The following is a 19,257-nucleotide window of genomic DNA, read 5'->3' on the forward strand; positions in this document are numbered from 1 at the left end:
GAACTTTAACTAGCAAATGTGGTTGCTGTCTAATGACACAGGCTTGGGTAATATTTCATACCAAGGGTTAGTACAAAGCCATTTGCACAGCTGCTCATCCATAACATATTGTGTATTGCTTTTCATTTGACCAGCACTTTATGTATTTCTATATCAAATTCATTGACATACAAACCGGTGGTGACTCACGGTTCCTTCATCTATATAGGCCTGGGCGGTCGGTCATCAAGGTCCTCTTCCTTGCATTGTCTTCCGGAAGATTTTGGCGATGAGTAGATCATAAATGTCAGTTGAACGCTTCTTCCCTGTCATTAGACACCTACCCAACCTAATTTTAAACAGCTGGTAAGTCATCATTGACTACTTGACTTGATGGGCTTTGTACTTAATGACCTCCCATATTCTTTCAACGCATTAGTCATAACTTATAATAAACTTTCATGGGTAGCAAAATCGTAAATGATACAGAATTTGAAGCGAACACGAGTCAATACACAAACCGGAGTCAATACACAAACCGGCTATAGGAAATCAATTGATTCTTTAGAAGATTGTGTCAGTCTACCCCAAACCTTCAAAATAAATATATTGATATATATATATATATATATATATATATATATATATATATATATATATATATATATATATATATATATATATATATAACAATAGCCAATGAATAGATTTAAGAATTCAAGCAATTTATGTTTACACAAATTCTGTACCATTCACTATCTCGCTACCCACTTTCGCCTTGAAATTCTAGAAAATTAGAGATGCGAGCTTGCAAGGTGGTTTTTGATGTATCACTAAATGCCCAAGGATGCGAGAGGCCAGTTACGGAAACTACATCACTTGGTTTTCTTGTCAGGTCTGCTTCAAATTTGTTTTAAAAAGGTTGGCTGAAAATGAGAGTATAAGCAAATCGAAAAGTTTGAAGCCAAGAAGAGATGATTTAAAAATGAAAATGATGAAAAAATATAATTAGCTCTGATATAAGATCAGAGCATTTTTTTCAAGTATGTTTTATTAAGCTGAATTCAGTTATATTAAATTTATACTTTAAGTTTGTTTATGCGATTTCACAAAAGTGTAGAGTACCAAGCGTGTTGCATCAAGTCTCTCTCACACCGTCATTAGTGCTATGACTCTCTGAAAGGTAAGAAATTCATACGGTATGCTACTTTATGGACTGCTGCATACTGCCACTACTCAAAATTATGTTGTACATAATACTGCTACATTTTAATGCAGACCATAACCTTTACATAGGTATTTGTAACCTTGGGGGCATGGGTATAGAGCATGAATAGATAAAATCATGTATTTTTTCATTGTAATATTTCTTATTGATAGTTTTTTAGAGGATGGCAACACAATAATTTATCTTTAGTTAATTTATATAAAAAACAGTTTTTGAGATAGGACTTTAAGAAAATTAACTTGCGAGCTTTTGTCCCAGAATGCAGTTTGCTCTCATATCAGACATGACTGTACAGTAGGCGCTCCTAAAATGAGATGATCAGCTCTAGGAACGTTTACATGATAAGGATTTTTCATTATAAGAATGTTAACATACATGTAAATTGTCTAAACCATTTCAGGACCTTTCCAAACTCGCTCATGTGAGAATCTGACTTAAATTCTTTTGAATGTATTGGCGGTGCCTTAACTGTATTATTATTGGTTTTCATCGACAACTTTTCATGATGAACCTCATTGGTTTAATAGACCATGATTGTGGTAATTTGACAATAATTTGATGAAGAGTGCATAGTTTTGACGCGACAGCGACTTACAACAATTGACTAAGAAAAAATAGTTTCACTATAAAAAGCGGTAGTACCTTTTCGTCATCTATTTGTCCTTGAGAGCTCAAAATTGCAACTCCAACTCGTGACATTCAGATGCACCGACCAAAAGCCTTAAAGTATTTTTCAACAATTGCACTGCTATATGTACCTATTCTCTGTTCTGTCGTCACTTCGGACAAATTATCACAAGAGTCAGAATGTCATGGAAATTGTATGTATTATATGTATAATGCTTTATGTACAGTGTTGGGAAAAAATCTTTGTCCGCCTGTTTAAGTAAGTGTAGCACTGCAATAAATTCATCATAATTTGGAAATATTTTGCACTGCATACATAAAACCCTGTATCAAAACAATCCTAATGAGCTGAAGAATAGAAATAACTAGATTTAAAAATTGCCATATATCTTCTATTGTATCAACCGCTGCCTACTCATTCACACTGCATACCAGAAAATATGTCATCGCAAATTTTGTTCTTATCTCTTCTTTAATTATTTTCTAAATTGAAAATAACAGTCTTGTACGGTTATGGGCCCAGAAAAAAGCCATTGGGGTTGCTTTGCATTTTAATATTTTATCTGGTAGCCTTTGCAGACTATAACCATTCTGCAGCCTTAGGCATGCTGTGAACAAGCCTCACGAGCGCTTGAGTGTTCATAATCTGAAACCAGCAATCATGTTGGACAGCTGGTTTTTTCAAACGCCTTGATCATGGTAGATCTTTGGTGGTTTGATGCTGCATTCATTTCTTTACCACTTAATTTTCTTTTGATCAAAATACTCTAAGCTTCTTGCTATTTTTCTATTGCTCAGATTGCCAATCGTATGCAGGTGAATGATGAGGTCGTTGACACATTTCTTATCCATGGTTGATGTTGACGCTGGTATGAATTCTGGGATCTCTAGCTGTTCCTCTTTTAACAAGCAAAACTGTAAACCTTTGCTGCACATGCTGTCCAACAGGATCTCTATTGTTGTGATAATATTCCACTTAAAAATTAATAATGTCATATTGGGTTTGAAAGTGTGTTAATAAGCACTGATTCACATTGATTGGCCTAAAATTGATTATTGATCCCTGATTAACCCTAATTTTATTACTGATGGTGTCAACAAGATCTAATGTTAAATTACTTTTAAATGATGCATGGTTTGTCAGGGTTCAATCCCTCTATATGACTACTACAACAAATTTACCTAAAATGGGCAGTGAGGTTTGAGGTGGACAAAGACTTTCTGACACCACTTTATGTCGCTTTCTTTTCTCGCAGGTGTGGCGAGACAGACTAACACTCAAATCGAACTTTAGAACTCGCCCGATGATACACTTTAAGTTATATGGAGTTTTTTACGCGGTACGAAGCAAAAACTTTACAAAGTTGCCTGACTTTTTCTAGAATTTATGCTATAGGAGGTATGCGTTATAGGAGCATCTACTTTACTCTAAAAGACCATGTGAGTTTGTGAGGTACAAATATCATGTTTAAAGTGTGCAATAGCTCCCATGTAGGATACTTTTGCTTCCTCATCACTAATTGAACTCTGTTCCAAATTTTGGTCAGGTTACCACGTTTTGTCGCAATGTCTCAGCATTTATGCTATATTTTTGTGTAGACAAATAAAGTTTATTGTGTATTATCTATTTTTTTTCATTTTAGCCTTGCTTGTCCTCTAGCGCAAAGCCGACCTATTGCTCCTAGATGTGACTCTGGCACTGATGAGATAAAAGTGCAAGCTGAGTTATCAGTAAAGATTTTGACAGAACTGTTCATGAAGTGAGTGTGAGAGTGCTTAAATTTCAATGCTGTAGTTTATCCCATTTTCTTTCCACTTAACGTGGAATGTTTGATTAGTACGATATTTTAGGCAGTTTTTGGCAGCTTGTTTTTGGGACAATGTTTAATTTTGACTGCTGATGTACTGGCGGTTAAGACATTTGAAAAGCTGATAATGGTGTTTTTATAAAACCCCGACAATAAATGCAGAGTAATTTTTTGCTTTGTAGCATATTTGACTCAATAGAACAAGTGTTATCGCTGAAGCATTCTCTTAAGGTGAAAACAAATTAGGCGATAATTAGAGCGATATTGCGCTGTGTGGCGCTAATCTGCTGTGTGGCGCTAATCTGCTATGTGGCGCTAATCTGCTGTGTGGCGCTAATCTGCGTTAGAATTCACTCAGCGTGTTCATGCAGAGCGATAAAGCTAGAATTTCTCTACACAACTTTATTGCTAACGAGATGCATTTCGATTGGTATTTCGATTGGTTAGTTTTTACCATAATGTAATTTTACGGCGGGTAATTATTTCTTACCGATGTTCAACAACATACAGCAGCATCAATTTTCTATTTTGTTACGATTGAAACATCTTCAGAACGAACACTCAATTGTTCATGAATTTAATAATAGCACTCCCAGTTCTGTCCATCATAACAAACAAAATTAAAAAAATCCAAGTTGAAAACCAACATCTGGAGTCAATCGATGCGCCGGTTGACCATCTTGAGAATGGTAAATATTTAATATATTAAATATGAAAAACCACTACAAAATAAAATATGTATAAAAAATTGTAAAAACAATACAGTTAAAAATACAAGAATCGCTTTTCTTTTGTCTTCTTGTAGTGTAGGCAGTGTACACTCTTTGAAAGGGAGATAGGTTTAATAACAAATGTGGAGGTTGTTTGTGTTGTAGCCTAGACGACGACATATTGACTGGCCTAAATTTATTAACAACTCCGAAAAAACTGATGATACGGATTTTTATTGGCAGTTTGTGAGCGTGCCCATTATATCATTTGCTAGTAAATTGCTCAAGTGTGTTTATGCACGCACCAGCGATATCTCCGCCCTCCTCATGACGCTTGCAATAAAATCACCTAGTGTGTTTGGACCTTTAAAGCTCCTTGCTATATTTTCACAAAAGGCGAATATACCTATACCTATACTGAGAAGGTAACTTACCTCCTCAAATAGAGGTGGCGTTCATTAAAAAGATGGCGCTCGATTTTCAAAGCAATCTCCTGATGTGGTCCCAAATAGCGGTGCCAATCAAATCAAGGTGCATTCAAATATAGGTTTAACGGTAGCTCACTTTCAACATTTCTTCCAATAACAAATTGAAGGTGGTCAGAGACTCTGTGCATAAAGACCTCATCAACTTTTTTTTTTGTACAATGTTAAAAACTTTGTGCTTTTGTAGAAGTTGTTTAATTTGGAGAACAAAGATGAGCTCACCATGCAGAACTATTGTTCTTTAATCATGTTCTCGCAGAACTAATCATATTGGCCTACAAGTGTTTTGAAAAACTGAAGGGTAAGTTGATGAGTCCTCTACTTTTTGTAGTCCTAATCTTCTGATAATTACATTGGGCTTTGATGACTAAAGTGAGCTCTGGAGACTGCAGTCATTACATTGGGTAGTTGGCTACACTAAAATACTATAGCACTGACAATCTGCAAAAATAGTAAAACAATAGTTATGAAGCAAAATAACCATGTATGGAGTGGCATGTACAATTGATATTTAAATTGTACAAATACAATATCAAAGTATTAAAATATTAACCATTTTTTAAAGATTGAATGTATTTCTTAATGAGTGTAGCCTGGGTTTTCCGAATGGAAAAAGTCTAAAACACAATCAGATTTTGGTCTAGTCCATTAACTGAGTGCGTACAACAGGCTGCGCAGTGCAGCTCAGCACAATGTACGCTTATAATCAAGAGCAATGCGCTAAAAAAATCTTTGTACAAAACATTTCTTATCAGTGAGTAGGCAATTAGTTAGCCGGTCCTATGTGTACCTAATTGGAAAAAACCAATCGCCATCCTGCATCTAACTAATAGAAAACATGTTAACAGCCAACAGCGACCAAAGTTTTTTGAGAATCGTTATTTTTGTTTTTACAGTTTATTATTGCAATAAACAGCTGTGTTAGACCTTTACAGCTACCAAGGTTTTAGAAATGGGCAATAAATAGACTTTTGGAAAATGGACTACTGATTGCTACCTATTGTATCAGCAAAAGAGGATGAGAACCTGACCAAGCTCATACCGCAACACACTTTTTAGATTTTTTGTCCGAACCATTAGGCGTAAAACCTTCTGCTGATTAATGTGTATGTTAAAAAACTCTGATAGGCAGTGCGGTTCATAAATAGGGTCATCTTAATCTGAGGGCACACTTCATTGGTGAAAATTAGGTCTTTAATAAGAGCCATCACATGTAAGACAAATTAATGTACCAAAGTCTGTTCTATTCTAATAAAAAGTGTATTATGTTATTCAATAGAAAAATGATATGATAATGATGCTACCGCTACCAGGCGCAATAGCCTTTTAGCTTTTACTTTGAAACAATTTTTATTTACACTTTATAGCCACAATGTATACGCTTTAATTCTGGAGTTGTCTGTTCGTGTAATAATGTTCTATCTACCAATCTTTCATACAAATAAAAGTGTCTTCAAGAACCCTGGTATCATTTTTTAGCTGTTTTTTATGAAATCTAGAGGCATTTGAAACGTTCTCTCTTCTAACAGCGTCAATAATTTTTTAACCTTGTCTTAGCATTTTACAACATATTGAAGGGTAAAGTAACAATTTGTTCAAAACTTCATGAACTTGTGGTATGGCTCTTACTCTGTTTTTTACACTAAGCCTGCTTATAAAATTGCTGATGAAATGCAGTTGCATTTAAATTCTGCATAAATTGTCTAAATTGTTTTTTATCACGGTTTCATTACCAAATGAAAGACTTGGTAAATTTTGATCTTGCAGCCATTTTTTCCTAATTGTGCACGCAGTATGATGCTCAATTACAACAAGGCATGAAGTAAATGTAATATGAAGCAGTTTTTGCACTGATTTCTTAGGTCTTATATTTATGTTGAAGCTGTTTCAGTGTGAACTCTTAAACTACCAATAGTACAGCTCGTTTGGCAATGTGTTTCTGTATGGCCAAGTGCTGCATGATGCGGCTTCAGCAAGCTTTTGTACAAATTGTTTCCGATTACTGAGTAATTAGTAAATTACCTTATTACATCTATACCTGATTGAAAAAAGCTATTATTTGCATATTTTGAGCAAATAAGAATGCGTTTACAACCTGAGCATAGTTTTGCTTTGCAAAAACTTGTTTTATGAAATCTTCTTACTGATGACCAGTAATTTCAGAAGCAATACAGCCATAAATGGTTACTAACTTCAGATCTATAGACTGAGTAACTTTATTGAGCAATAGTACTAATGAGAGTAATTATGTTCATCAGACTAATTAACATGTAAACTAATAATATTCATAAATCATCCGACTAGAGTTTTGTGCTTACCTCACAGTAATTTCAAAATGGACGAAAAGTGGTCCCTCTCACTCGGCAACTCGTTTGTAATATCTTTGGGGGCATGAACTAACATAAAAACTTATGCTGACAAACTTGCTATAAAAATATTGTTAATAAACAATTGGGGTGTAAAGTTATAACCATTTATACACTCTTTTTAGAAATTAGGTTTCATGAAACACTTATGTCGCGTTAGAGAGATCCATTTGGTAGTAAAAGAGTTGAAGTTATCAGCAGGTAGATCCTATGGGTCGCGGTCACAGAAACCATGGTTAAGTCGCAAATCACGAAGTTGAGTTATACGACTTTGAAGTTGCACCAACTGAACTTATAATATTGGTAACAAATTTTGTAACCTGTAGGTCTGGACCAATCAAAGAGTGATCTTTCTGAATCTGAAGTCAGTTTAGCCAATTAAAGTATTTTACCCTCGAAAAAAACTTAAAATCGTTGCTATGCTAAACAAGAAGTACTGAAAAACGGTGTCTGATAATAATAATTGTTTCTTTTTTGCCGAATTTAAAGGTAACTTTGACATTTTGGACACTTGTAATGAGTACTTTGGTATTCTAACTGATGTCAAAAACAGTGAAAGTAAAGGGAGCTGCGGTGATATTTTCTTAACGATTCTTACAAGATTACTACAACATTTAATAATAAGAATAATTATTCAATTTTTATGAAATTATAATCAGATTTAGTTATGAGAATAATTATTCGAGTTTGCAAGGTCAAAGTATATAGTGACCGATGGTGTGCAATATGTTACTGTTGTTAATTTTCTAAAGATTTGGTTGATGATTTGGGTGTGCCCAATATCGCGATACTATCAAGCTGTTTTTAATACCTGCAAAATTAAGTAATACACTTTCTTATAAATATACAGCTATTTCTTTGATAACCAGCTAAAATCTGTTTATATTTTTAAATTCAGCATAATTTTTTGGATCCAAGTACAGAAATCTAGATAAATATCACAATATCTTGATATTGGTTGCTATGTCGTTTTGAAATGTAAACAAAACTGTACATTGGTTTTCGTTTCTCAAACTTTAACACCAGTTTTCTTGGAACTATGTTTTTGCACTAATGGTAAACGTGCTTCAATTTTTTTGACCATAAAATCTGCTGTAATTAGGTTAGAATCAAAATTTTGTTTGCTAAATCTTGTAATCCCGACTTACCATGAATTCTGTGATCATGACACATACTAATAGTTAATGCACTGTTTGGAACTTATAGTGCTATTGTAGAACTACAATAAAAAATATGTCATCACTAACAAAAATTAATTACCAGTTTTGATTTTGTATAGGTGTCTTGTTTTCTATTAAAGATTTTAATGTGTTTGCAGGACAAAATGAAGCAACTGCAAGAGGTTTATCATAGAATTTATTTCAAATTATGTTATTATGATAGAACTTTCCGTAACAAACTTTCATTTGGCTAATACTTGTATCCATTTTTGACTAAAATAAGTCGAACCAATTTGTTTCACTCCTACTACCTGCCCTAAATTGGTGCAAATGGTTATCAGAAATGTGCTTTCTTTGCGCTGCTAAAATGGCCCATTAAATGTACTTTAATTTGATGAAAACTCAAATATTGGTTAATTATTGGCTTTTCCAAAATACCGTAAAATACTCATCTGATTTGCATGTATGATTTAGCTGCCCAAGTTGTCAATGCATGGTACTGGAGCTTGCTATCATTTTGCTTGTTGAAGGTTGACTTGCAACAAAATTTCATTACGGTTATTTGGTATCAAAAGATTCACCATGGCTTACTCTGCTGTGTTGTAGGTGCAAAATATGGAGAACTGTGATTACAAGCTTTTAAAAGCGAAAAAAGAAACAGTTAATCTCCGCGATCCCGAAACCGCCGTAGATTGGAATCAATTTATTTCTCCGACATAGTAAAATGATTTGGTTATTGTTTTGACACGTGATCTTCTCACATGAATTGTAAGTTTCGTAAAAGGCTCAATATAAAACTTCTTGTAGCACTAGTTTATGACATAAACTTTGGGTTTCACCAAAGAGCTCTTACCAAATATAGATGCTCGCTAGTTTACAATTTTGTTTTGGGTTGATCTAATCGTCTAGTCGCAATCTGATCATGTGACCCATGCTTCCTGCCAAACAGCGCGCATAATTTCCGCAGCATTTTTTGACTATCACAGGTGACCAACAGGCTTGTCATGCTTATCAGATGATGATATGCATTCCTTCGAGCTAAGGTTAAAAACTAAACAAATTTTTACGGTAGGTTTTGAGATATCAGTGCTCAAAGTGACATCAATACAACGATGAGGAAACAGATGCTTGAGGACAATAGACATCGTTTTATTGAATGCGTGAAGTGTATTTGTGAAAATATTTGAAAGAATGAGGTTGCATGAAAGTGTAAACAGAAGCCATCTTGTTGAGCTACGTTCCATTTGACCCATTTTTGGAATGGGATTCTAATCTTCGGCAATTTCGTGATGGCGGCGATTAACTGTTCGCTTTTGAGCTTTTAAGAGCATGTTATCACATTTCTACATATATTGCACATGCAACACAACAGAGTTAGACATGGTGAATCTTTTGATACCAAATAACTGCAGTGTGAATTTTGTTGCAAGTCAACTCTTAAGCATTAGTAATCTTTTAGAAAAATGACAAGATTTTCTTTTGGAAACATACCTTTCAAGCAACAACGGTATGCGAGTGCCACTGTACGTAATTTTGATTAATATTCTTAAACTTCATAATCATTCTTAGTATTGACTAAGTATTATTGCTTTTTAGTTTGTGTATTTCTTTATGTAATTATTATCTATGAATGTTTAGCTGAAGCTTGTGCAGAGCTGTCATCAACAACAATTTAGTTGAATGTCATTTACTAGTTATTCCGTTTTACAAATTGGACTGTGCACTGTGAAATAACTGCTTTATTTTAATTGTGTATACAGCTCCTATTCACCCTTGCATGTTTATTATAAACATGCAAGGGTGAATAGGAGCATGTTCTTGCATTCTGGTTGCCTGTCCACTGACGATAGCACTTGTACAGACTATATGTAAGCATAGTGTCTGGGATAGGAACTGAAACTCACAGTTAATACCTATGGTGACCAGCTCTAAATTTTACCTTGCAATAATGTCTAAAAGCCGAGTCCAGATCAGGGTCAGACTACTGACTATCAATTTTACGAATGAGTAATTGCTTTTGAAATACCACTTCAATATTTGAAGTCCATTTTTTTAATAGGATATGAATAAGTTTTTACATTGCTTAACTCGCTTTCTTCTATTGCCTACAAATCACAATGGTGACAAATATCAAAGCTGGGATTGAGAGTCATAAGCTAAAATATCAGATGCACTTCTGCTTGCTCAGTTTTTTCTTTTTTTTGCAGCAATCAATGAGCTTGCAATTGATTAGCTATAAACAGAGTTTAATTTAAATCGGAAAATCATCTATTCAAAAAATATATTTCTATTTTGTTATTACTAATTGCAGGGTGTTGCTATAACATGTTCCGCTCCCACTCTGGTGCTAGACAAGTTATCTAAAGAATTGGCGATTCAAGGTTACAAAAGCTTACATATTTGGGGAGGTTTCTGGTCAGAGGAGAGCAAACAAAGGAACTTAGTGAAGGTAAATTATGGTGTCAAAACACCAAAATATTGAGTGACATAGAATGAACCTTGGTGGAAAACAATATTTTTTAGATGTATTTTACAAATATTGAGATGAAAAATTTTGTGCTAGTCCGAAAATTTCAATAATATGTATTTGGACAATGTATCTAATAGTCTGCAACAAGCTATAGCTTTTTTTAACTCTGAATGACACTCGTATTGCTTAACTTGCATTTTTGTACCATTTACAATCTCTGTTTGTGAGAAATGTACCTTTTGTTCCAAATCCAGTTCGGCCTGTCATAGCTGTTTTCTGCAGTCATCATTCAATTTTCGGGATTAACGGGGACCAGGGTCTTTTGTGGACAGTGAAAAACCACAAAATAAAAAGTAATGTTTTTAATTATATACATAAATGAGCCAAACTTTAAGGCCAAAACACTTGCATTGTTTCATAAGCATAATGTATTTGTTTCCTATGTGAAAAGTAAACTAAAGCTCCTTTCATTGACTTTTAGGTCATATTCTAACTTAAATCTAAGTATTTTAACTCAAATTATGAATTTTTTGTAGTGTGGGCATAAGTCAGATTTTTATCTGATTAGAATAGCTGTACAGCAAATTTTGCTATAATGTACATGTATACCTATTATAACGCAAATTCCTCTCAACGTAAAGAATTTATGTAAAGCTTTTGTTTGACCAACATAAGTAATGCCATATGGGGTAAAGTGTCAAGTTGGTGAAAATTCCCAAATTTATTAACAAAATTTTCATAGTTGTCCTTAAAAATATCGCTTACATTCTTGCCAAACTTGGGCAATGATAAGATGCATAGGGTTCGCTATTATAGATACCAATACATTGTTAAACTAGTTTGTCATTAGAGATTGTCATTTTTGTCAAAAATATGTAAAATGATTCGCCTCGCAAGAAATCAGAAATATTTGAAGGGGATCTATCAGTGAAAGCTCTGGAGTGTTAATACAGACGGTCTCCTACTTACAAACATTCGAGTTACGAACAACGGTACATACGAACAAGTCTGCGCGTATATTCATCGATAATACCGACGGTATTACCGACGTATTAGCGGCAGAAAGAGGCGCTACGTAGAAGCATCACCCAGCATCCACCTTCCTCTGCCCAGTTCGTTGCAGTGCATAAGTGCGTGAACGTATCTCCAGTGCGCAAATAACTTTTTTATTTTTCTTGTATGTATTGTAAAGGAGTTTGCCGACCTTTACTTGGCACGATCTAGACTAATAAATAAAAAGAAGAGAGTGTGTGTAGTTTCATTCAGCTTTTTATTAGCGAAGAAAATTTCACTATTCGAGGAGCGTACATCTATCTGCTCTGCTCAAATAAATGAGAGCGCTCCGTTATATTCAGTAATATCAACCGTTCCGTCCTAACGGCAAACGGTGAGAACACCGGCTAACAAGGTGAATAAATAGGACCGCTAGCGAGTTGGTATGACAACAATAAAAGTGACGATAAATGATAGTGTTATGACGTGATGTCAGATATAACAATAGCATAACGAGTGAAACAACGATATAATAAAAGGACAACACATAAAAAAGCACAACAGCAATAAGTTCTAGCATAACGATTAAAACAACGATATAATAAAAAAGGACAACACATACAATAAATAAGAAGTGCAGTGTCATGGCCCGGCGTCCACCACAGTATTCTCTCCATTTTATTAAAAAGTTTTTTCAGTACAAACCAATTTACAGGTTACTTATACAAGCCTTAAACACACTTATATAAACCTTCAATATACTTATATACGTGTAGGCCTTAAGCATAAATTATAATACAAAATATAGCACTGAAGCAACTTACGAACAAATTCACTGTACAAACAATTGTTCAGAACGTAACTCGTTCGTAGGTTGGGGACCGTCTGTATACCAAGCTGAATGTCATGATGTCTAGTCTCATCAAAATCTATCTTGCACCCAAGCTCTTCCCAATGATAGATAAATGATAAGTCATACAGACACTGATTTTACTTTGTTAGCTAGCCGCAACAATTAGCAGTCTGTCTCTTGTGGCTTTTATTCACCTCACCTTCTTTTTGATCTCCAAATTCATGTTTACTACCTTCAAAACTGAATGTTTTTTAATTGCCAAATCAGTTGATATGAGCATCATAGTTAAATTTTTAGCTGAGCTAGAATTTATTTTGATCATCTCAAATAGTCTACGAAGATGAACTGTTATAAACGAGTGCATTTGCACAGACATGCTAATGGCAAAGAATAGCTTTATCATATAAGCAGAGACTAAATGGTGTAAACAAAAGCTGAAAATCTGTTTTAATAGAAACTTCTAAACTATTTAAAGAATTTCAATAATGTCTATATAATTAATGATTAATGTATAATCCTAAATATTTAGGATTTGTTTGGAGTGCACGAGAGGACAACTCTGCTTTGAAGAGTAACCTGGCAGTTACCCTATGCTTAATTTGTACATGTATGCATTGCAGGCATATTCATACACACCAACCTTACAGTGTTAAAGGCCAACTGAATGAAAAGGGACTTTTATACAATTCATAGTCAATCTGTGCATGGAAAAAATTGACCGTGTAGACAGTTAGGAATTTTACTCAGCTCAAGATTTTGAATTAACTTGGCTTGTACCAAAAAATACCATAGCAGTGTAGAGTGCTGTAAAAGATTATCAGTTGCAATAATTATGCATTCAAATATTGCAAATTATTACAAGGTCAATTAGCATAGTTGTTGTAGTGTCAGTCTAGCAAGGTAAATGTTGCAAGTTCAAATCCAGTGGGATGCAATATTTTTCCATTATCCAACGGTGGCTTTATATGGACAGACACGGTTCTCATCACAGTAGAGGCTGAATGTGTAAAGTTTTGTAGATTTTGGTGCATTCTGCTTAGAAATAAGAGGAATGGTAACGCTGTAATTATTAGTTTGTAAAATAAAGCTTTTTTTAACCCAACTATTCATTACATTTTATATTTAAAAGATACCATTCTTACCTAATAGTTGGACAAAAAAGCTTTATTTTAAAAGAAAGCATTAATGATAATGTTTGTTGTCTTTTACTTTTATTGAGTTAACTTGTGTTAACAACATCGAAACAAGAATTTTTTAAGGCTTACTAGGTTAATTTTTTTTTAGGCAAAACATCAACATAGTGAGAACTTCAATCTCTTTAGGGGAAACATAATTATGCAGAGTTTCAGTAGGAAAGCATCTTCTGTGCGACCTACATTTAGTACAGCCACCGATATAGCTTGCTGCAAAAGCCTACTATTCAAGTTTCTGGCCAATCTCCTAAGCGTTCTAAAACAACATGATGGAGCACACTTTTTAGTCAGTATTGTTTTAAAGCTGGTTTGATATCTTGGGAAAGTCTGTAAAATGAGTAGTGTTCAACATTCTCCTAATTTTTAACTATACTAACAGGTTAATAACTGGTTTCTTTGCAGGTAGAGCAGCATATTTACCAGTGGAGGCAGATTGGTCTAGATTGCCTAACCTTCAAACAACAAGTTGATGTTCAATTTCCAAAAAGGCATCCAGTGACTGGAATGACATCCAACCTTAAAGTTCTTTCTGTAGCTGGGCGTGTCTACAGTCAGCAAAGTTCTCTTGCGAATTGCTTCAAAGATCTCTAGCTAAAATCATATTTTAAACGTTGTGCAGAGCCATTAGTTACAGCTACCACAACTTCACACATTATACTCGAGGTGCCAGGAAATGGTCACACAATTTGCAAGACGATTATTGAGCTCAGTGTTTTGAAGCTCTACAGCTTTATTTGACAGAAATAAAATAGTCCACTTTTGTTGATAAATGTTTTATGGTATTCTTGTGAATGCTTTGATTTTTAATCTTTTGGTAATGTAACAGCTGTTTAGCCTGCTTTTGATAGGTTGCTCCATTTGCACTAAAGACTTTTAGGTTTATACAAACTGATTGTGTTTTAAGAATATTTTATTTGTCACCATTGCACTCACTTAAGCAATTTGTTTGACGTACTTATATTGAGCTTTCCTTTTCTGTAAACTCAACTCCTTGACGGGGTTGCTTAAAGAGTCAATTTTTTTCCTTATGAGTAAGTTTGGGCTTTTTTTAAAGAAATATGCCGACCAATGTTGATAAATGCGAGTTAGATATACATGCATGCAATCTGCACAGTGTGTTCAATGTTACTGCATGGTTTCATCGAAAGCTCTTATCTAAAACCTTTTATAATCCAAAGGGCCCCACATATGCTATATTTCCCAGTTTTGCCTCAGTAGCAATGAATTGAATTAATCAAATTGTATAAGTAATAAATGTGGCCACAGGTATGCAAATCTCTCATGTTTGACATTTATGTTTTAAACTTGGGTGTCTCTGACTCTACCAGGCATATTTGGCAGCATGAATATATGCACTGTTTCAATTAATATACGTTTTAAAGTTTTCTATTTGACAACCAGGATGGTTTCAATACCAATTACTTGATGTCAATACCATCCTAGTTTTTATTGCAACTTATTACAACTTTTTTAAAATGGACAAAATGCTTGTTTTTGCCATGCATGCCCACTAACAAGCTATTAAGGGAAAGCATAAGTTTTCAATTTTATGAATAATACGTATGATAAACTTTAGATCAAAGCACACACAGATGTGCCTGCAAGTCGGTTTTCTTAGGATCTGTTGGCAAAATCCCTGAAACCCAAATTAGTTTGCCTTTTTAACCAATTGATAGAAAATTAAATGATGCAATAAAGGTTCATTACAACTAAAAAGAACCAAACTAAATATCATAATTAGGTAAATTTATATAAAAAGAAAAGAATTAGAGCTTGGAACTAGGACTATCTAATTCAAGAAATAAAAACATAATAGGAGGTCCTGAAATTAATGAGAAGATAACTTCTCTTGCAAAAGAGAAGACAACTCAGAATTTTGTATAAAATTTTTCAAATTTTACGCTAATGGGAGGTCCTCCATTTCAAACTACAGAGCCTCCTAACCTGCAAAATTTTCCAAAATGTTGAACTCTCCGGCAAAATTTATGCAAAATGCAAAATAGATACGTATGCGATCAGCATGACGAGTAGAGTTGTTTAAGCATGTTTTTAGCGAAGCCTCCTATCAGAAGCCTCCTATTATCCAAAAGCCCTATATCGTGGATATATTTTCCAAAGTGGCCTCCTATTCAATCTAATTTGACTATATATATATATATATATATATATATACATATATACATATATATATAAATGTATATAGCATCTGCTATATATAAATATTACCAAATATTACATATATATATATATATATATATCAAATTTGATATATATATCAAATTATCTGATATATATATATCAGATTTGATATATATATCAAATCTGCTCAAATCTATATATATATATATATGTATATATATATGTATATATATATAAATATATTTATATATATATATATTTTTTTTTTGGGAGTAATACACAAACTGATGAATGTATGAAATCTCTTAGTTTATTTAGGTATTTGTGTGTTGAGTGCGTACTGCATAGTTTGAATCTACGTTCAATTCAAAACAACCCTAATTTAACTTACACCAAGAACCAACAAACATATGTGTTAATAAGTGATTGTGTATTAATGTGCTTTTGGTCTACAAAATATTGCAGTCAAATTATTGTTTATGCTGATCACAATGAACAATTGCTTAATAAACTTTATTAATGTTTGATGTATGCTTATGAAATTGCTTGGTGCTCAGTGAAACATTCTCGATCGACTTTTACTTTCACTATTTACAGCATGTCAACTGTGCTTTGTTTTGGTGATGATAGCTAAATTTATGGTTAGTTATACTAGACCAGTGGTTCCCAACTACCTTGGAGCCATGGACTCACTGAGTTCCTTATCTAAAAGTCATGGACCCCTTTACAAACATAATATATGGTGTTTATAACAATGCATTGTAAATTGGTGTACATTATAAATTAGAATAATATAAGAGTCAGTAGATTTGACATGTTTCTATTTATATTAAATAGTGCTATACTAAATTGCTTTGACTTTCAATTTTCAGTAATCACTTTATTAGTGGGATGGGTTGTACTTCTTGTTTTTCACCAAATTCTCAATCTTTGAGGAAATGGCTGACAAAGCGCATCACATGTCGTCTTCAAGTCCCAGTCGGTTTCGTGGTTTCAATTTGAGAACAACCATGGAGGAGAACGCGGACTCGCATAAGTAGTGTATTTAGACACAAATAGGAGCAGAGTTCGAAGGGTGTGTTTGGCTGTCTTTGGATATGAATGAATCATGCAGAAGGCCAAAATTCTTCAATGGTTTTATCTTCATAAACATCTATGGCAGTTGAGTCATTCTGCAAATCTATGAGTTCTTCCTGCAGCTCATCAGGTACGCACTCAGCAAAACAGCGTAAAGGACTTCTGACAAGCCTCAGTTCTGATTCACTCACCTCAGGAAAATAGTGATGAGACTCTGACTCCAGTAAATCCAAGTGAGATATAATATTACTTTGTAATGATTCAGGTATTGAAATAGGCTCTTTATCTTTGGGCTTTAGAATCGAGGAAAGCGATTCAAACATAGAAAAATTACCTTGAGCTACCTTTTTCTTCCATAATTCAAGTTTGCATAAGAATTCTTTCAAGGCATCTATGAACTTGACTATGTTTGTGTTTATTCCTTGCACCTGGCAATTGAGTTTAAGTTGGTTGAATATGTCCGCCAAGTAGGCCAGATTAAGCAGCCAAAATTCATCCTTTAGCCATGTTTCGAATTCTGCTTTGTTGTTCTGTTCACAAAAAATCTTAACTTCTTTTTGTAGCTTGAATGTCCTTGCAGTTACGTTTCCTTTGGAAAGCCAACAAACATTATTGTGATATGAAAAAACCTGATGTTCTGCTTCCATATCTTTGCATAGTTCTTTAAGCAATCTATTATTCAGGGACCCGCCTTTGATATAATTTACTATGCGAGTTACCTGATTGAGGATTGCTGAGAATCATTCAGAAAGGGTTTTAGCAGCCAACGCTTGTCTGTGTATTGTACCATGTATGCCTTTGACAGCTGGAACTTGCTGTTTCACTTTTGCTTGGAAGCCAGAGCTACATCCTAACATTGATGGAGCACCATATGTGCAGCAGCAGCATAAGTTTTCTCATGACAGCTTTCATTCTCAAAGAATTGTGAAACCTTGTCAAAAATGTCAGAGGCTCGTGTAGTTGTTTTGAGTGCACTGCAGAAAAGGAACTCCTCTTTCATGCTTCCATTGTTGACATATCTAACAAAAGTCAACAACTGAGCACACGATTCCACATCTGTTGATTCATCAAGTTGAACAGAAAACAATCCAAAAGGTGCATTTCAAAATTCCTCTACCAACTGTTTCATGATGTTTTAACTCATTTAAATTATTCACCTTTGAATAGTGTTATCTGACAATGATATCGCATATCTCTTTCTTTTGGCCACTTTACCAAGCACGAGCTTCACCATCTGCTGAACACAGGGCTTAATTAGCTGCTCCCCTATTGTATAAGTATTTTTGTTTCGCAATTTTTAATGCAACTGCATATGATGCTTCAACTACCTTGTCCTGGGCTACCTGAAAAGCTCCATCAGAAGAAAGTCTCATCTTCTTCAAGGATGTTTCTTGTCATTCAAAAATATTTCTGTCATGATTCACTAAATCAGGGTGTTGGGGAACTTAGATGTAATTTTAGCTTAGCAGGCTTCATGGAATCGTTAGTCATCACCTTATGACAGGTCACACACTGAGGTTTCTCTTCTTTATCTTTTGTTGTTAAACAGGCTAACCCATAGTCTAATTATGAATTGTCATATTTTCTTTTCTTGCTGGCCATGCTAAAAATGTTTTAAAATCATATGCATGTACATAGCAACATAGAACAGCTTAAAATTTGAAATACCCATTATGCATTGCCATACTTTACTCACATTTACAGCTAAAACTACCACTGTCTTTGTTCTCTCACTGCTTATTAAAATTAAATTATAATTAAATTATCATAAGCTATTGATCACGTGATCAAAGTCAAAATAATTTTACAACTTTAAAATTTGAAACTTTTATGAACAATGGTGATTATTTTACCAATCTGCTGGTTTCATTTTGATGTCAAATAAATATAGTTGCTAAGTATTGTCACAGTTATGATCAGGAGGTTGCCATTAACAAGCGTTCATGATATTAATAGTCGCCATTGTGAAATGACCCAAATTTAGTTTTAGATTTAGATTTTGAGTATGAAAACTACACAGCACAACTTTGCCTGCTGTCCCATCTTATTAGCCAGGTCAAACAATGTGACAATGACAAAAAACTTTGTCATTTTAAATTAGAGGTGGCAAATTATTAATTAAAAACTAGAGAAAAAAGGCCGTTGTTCGGGTGATTTCGGGTAAGTTAT

The 19,257-nt window shown here is 34.1% G+C and overlaps 1 protein-coding gene and 1 long non-coding RNA gene across 2 annotated transcripts; one reads left to right on the plus strand and one right to left on the minus strand.

The window, feature by feature from the left end:
- The first annotated feature begins 5,065 nt into the window (after positions 1–5,065).
- On the plus strand, positions 5,066–15,141 carry LOC137400301 (uncharacterized). The gene is made up of 3 exons (XR_010979254.1): positions 5,066–5,138; positions 10,675–10,812; positions 14,275–15,141. It is a non-coding gene; the product is annotated as an uncharacterized lncRNA (long non-coding RNA).
- Positions 15,142–17,117: 1,976 nt separating this feature from the next.
- Positions 17,118–17,735, minus strand: LOC137400824 (zinc finger BED domain-containing protein 5-like). The gene has a single exon (XM_068087164.1). The coding sequence runs from the start codon at positions 17,733–17,735 to the stop codon at positions 17,118–17,120; it is 618 nt and encodes a 205-aa protein (XP_067943265.1).
- Between the last annotated feature and the right edge of the window lie 1,522 nt (positions 17,736–19,257).

Source organism: Watersipora subatra, chromosome 7 (genome assembly GCF_963576615.1).
Source record: "Watersipora subatra chromosome 7, tzWatSuba1.1, whole genome shotgun sequence".
NCBI classification, from domain to species: Eukaryota; Metazoa; Bryozoa; class Gymnolaemata; order Cheilostomatida; family Watersiporidae; genus Watersipora; species Watersipora subatra.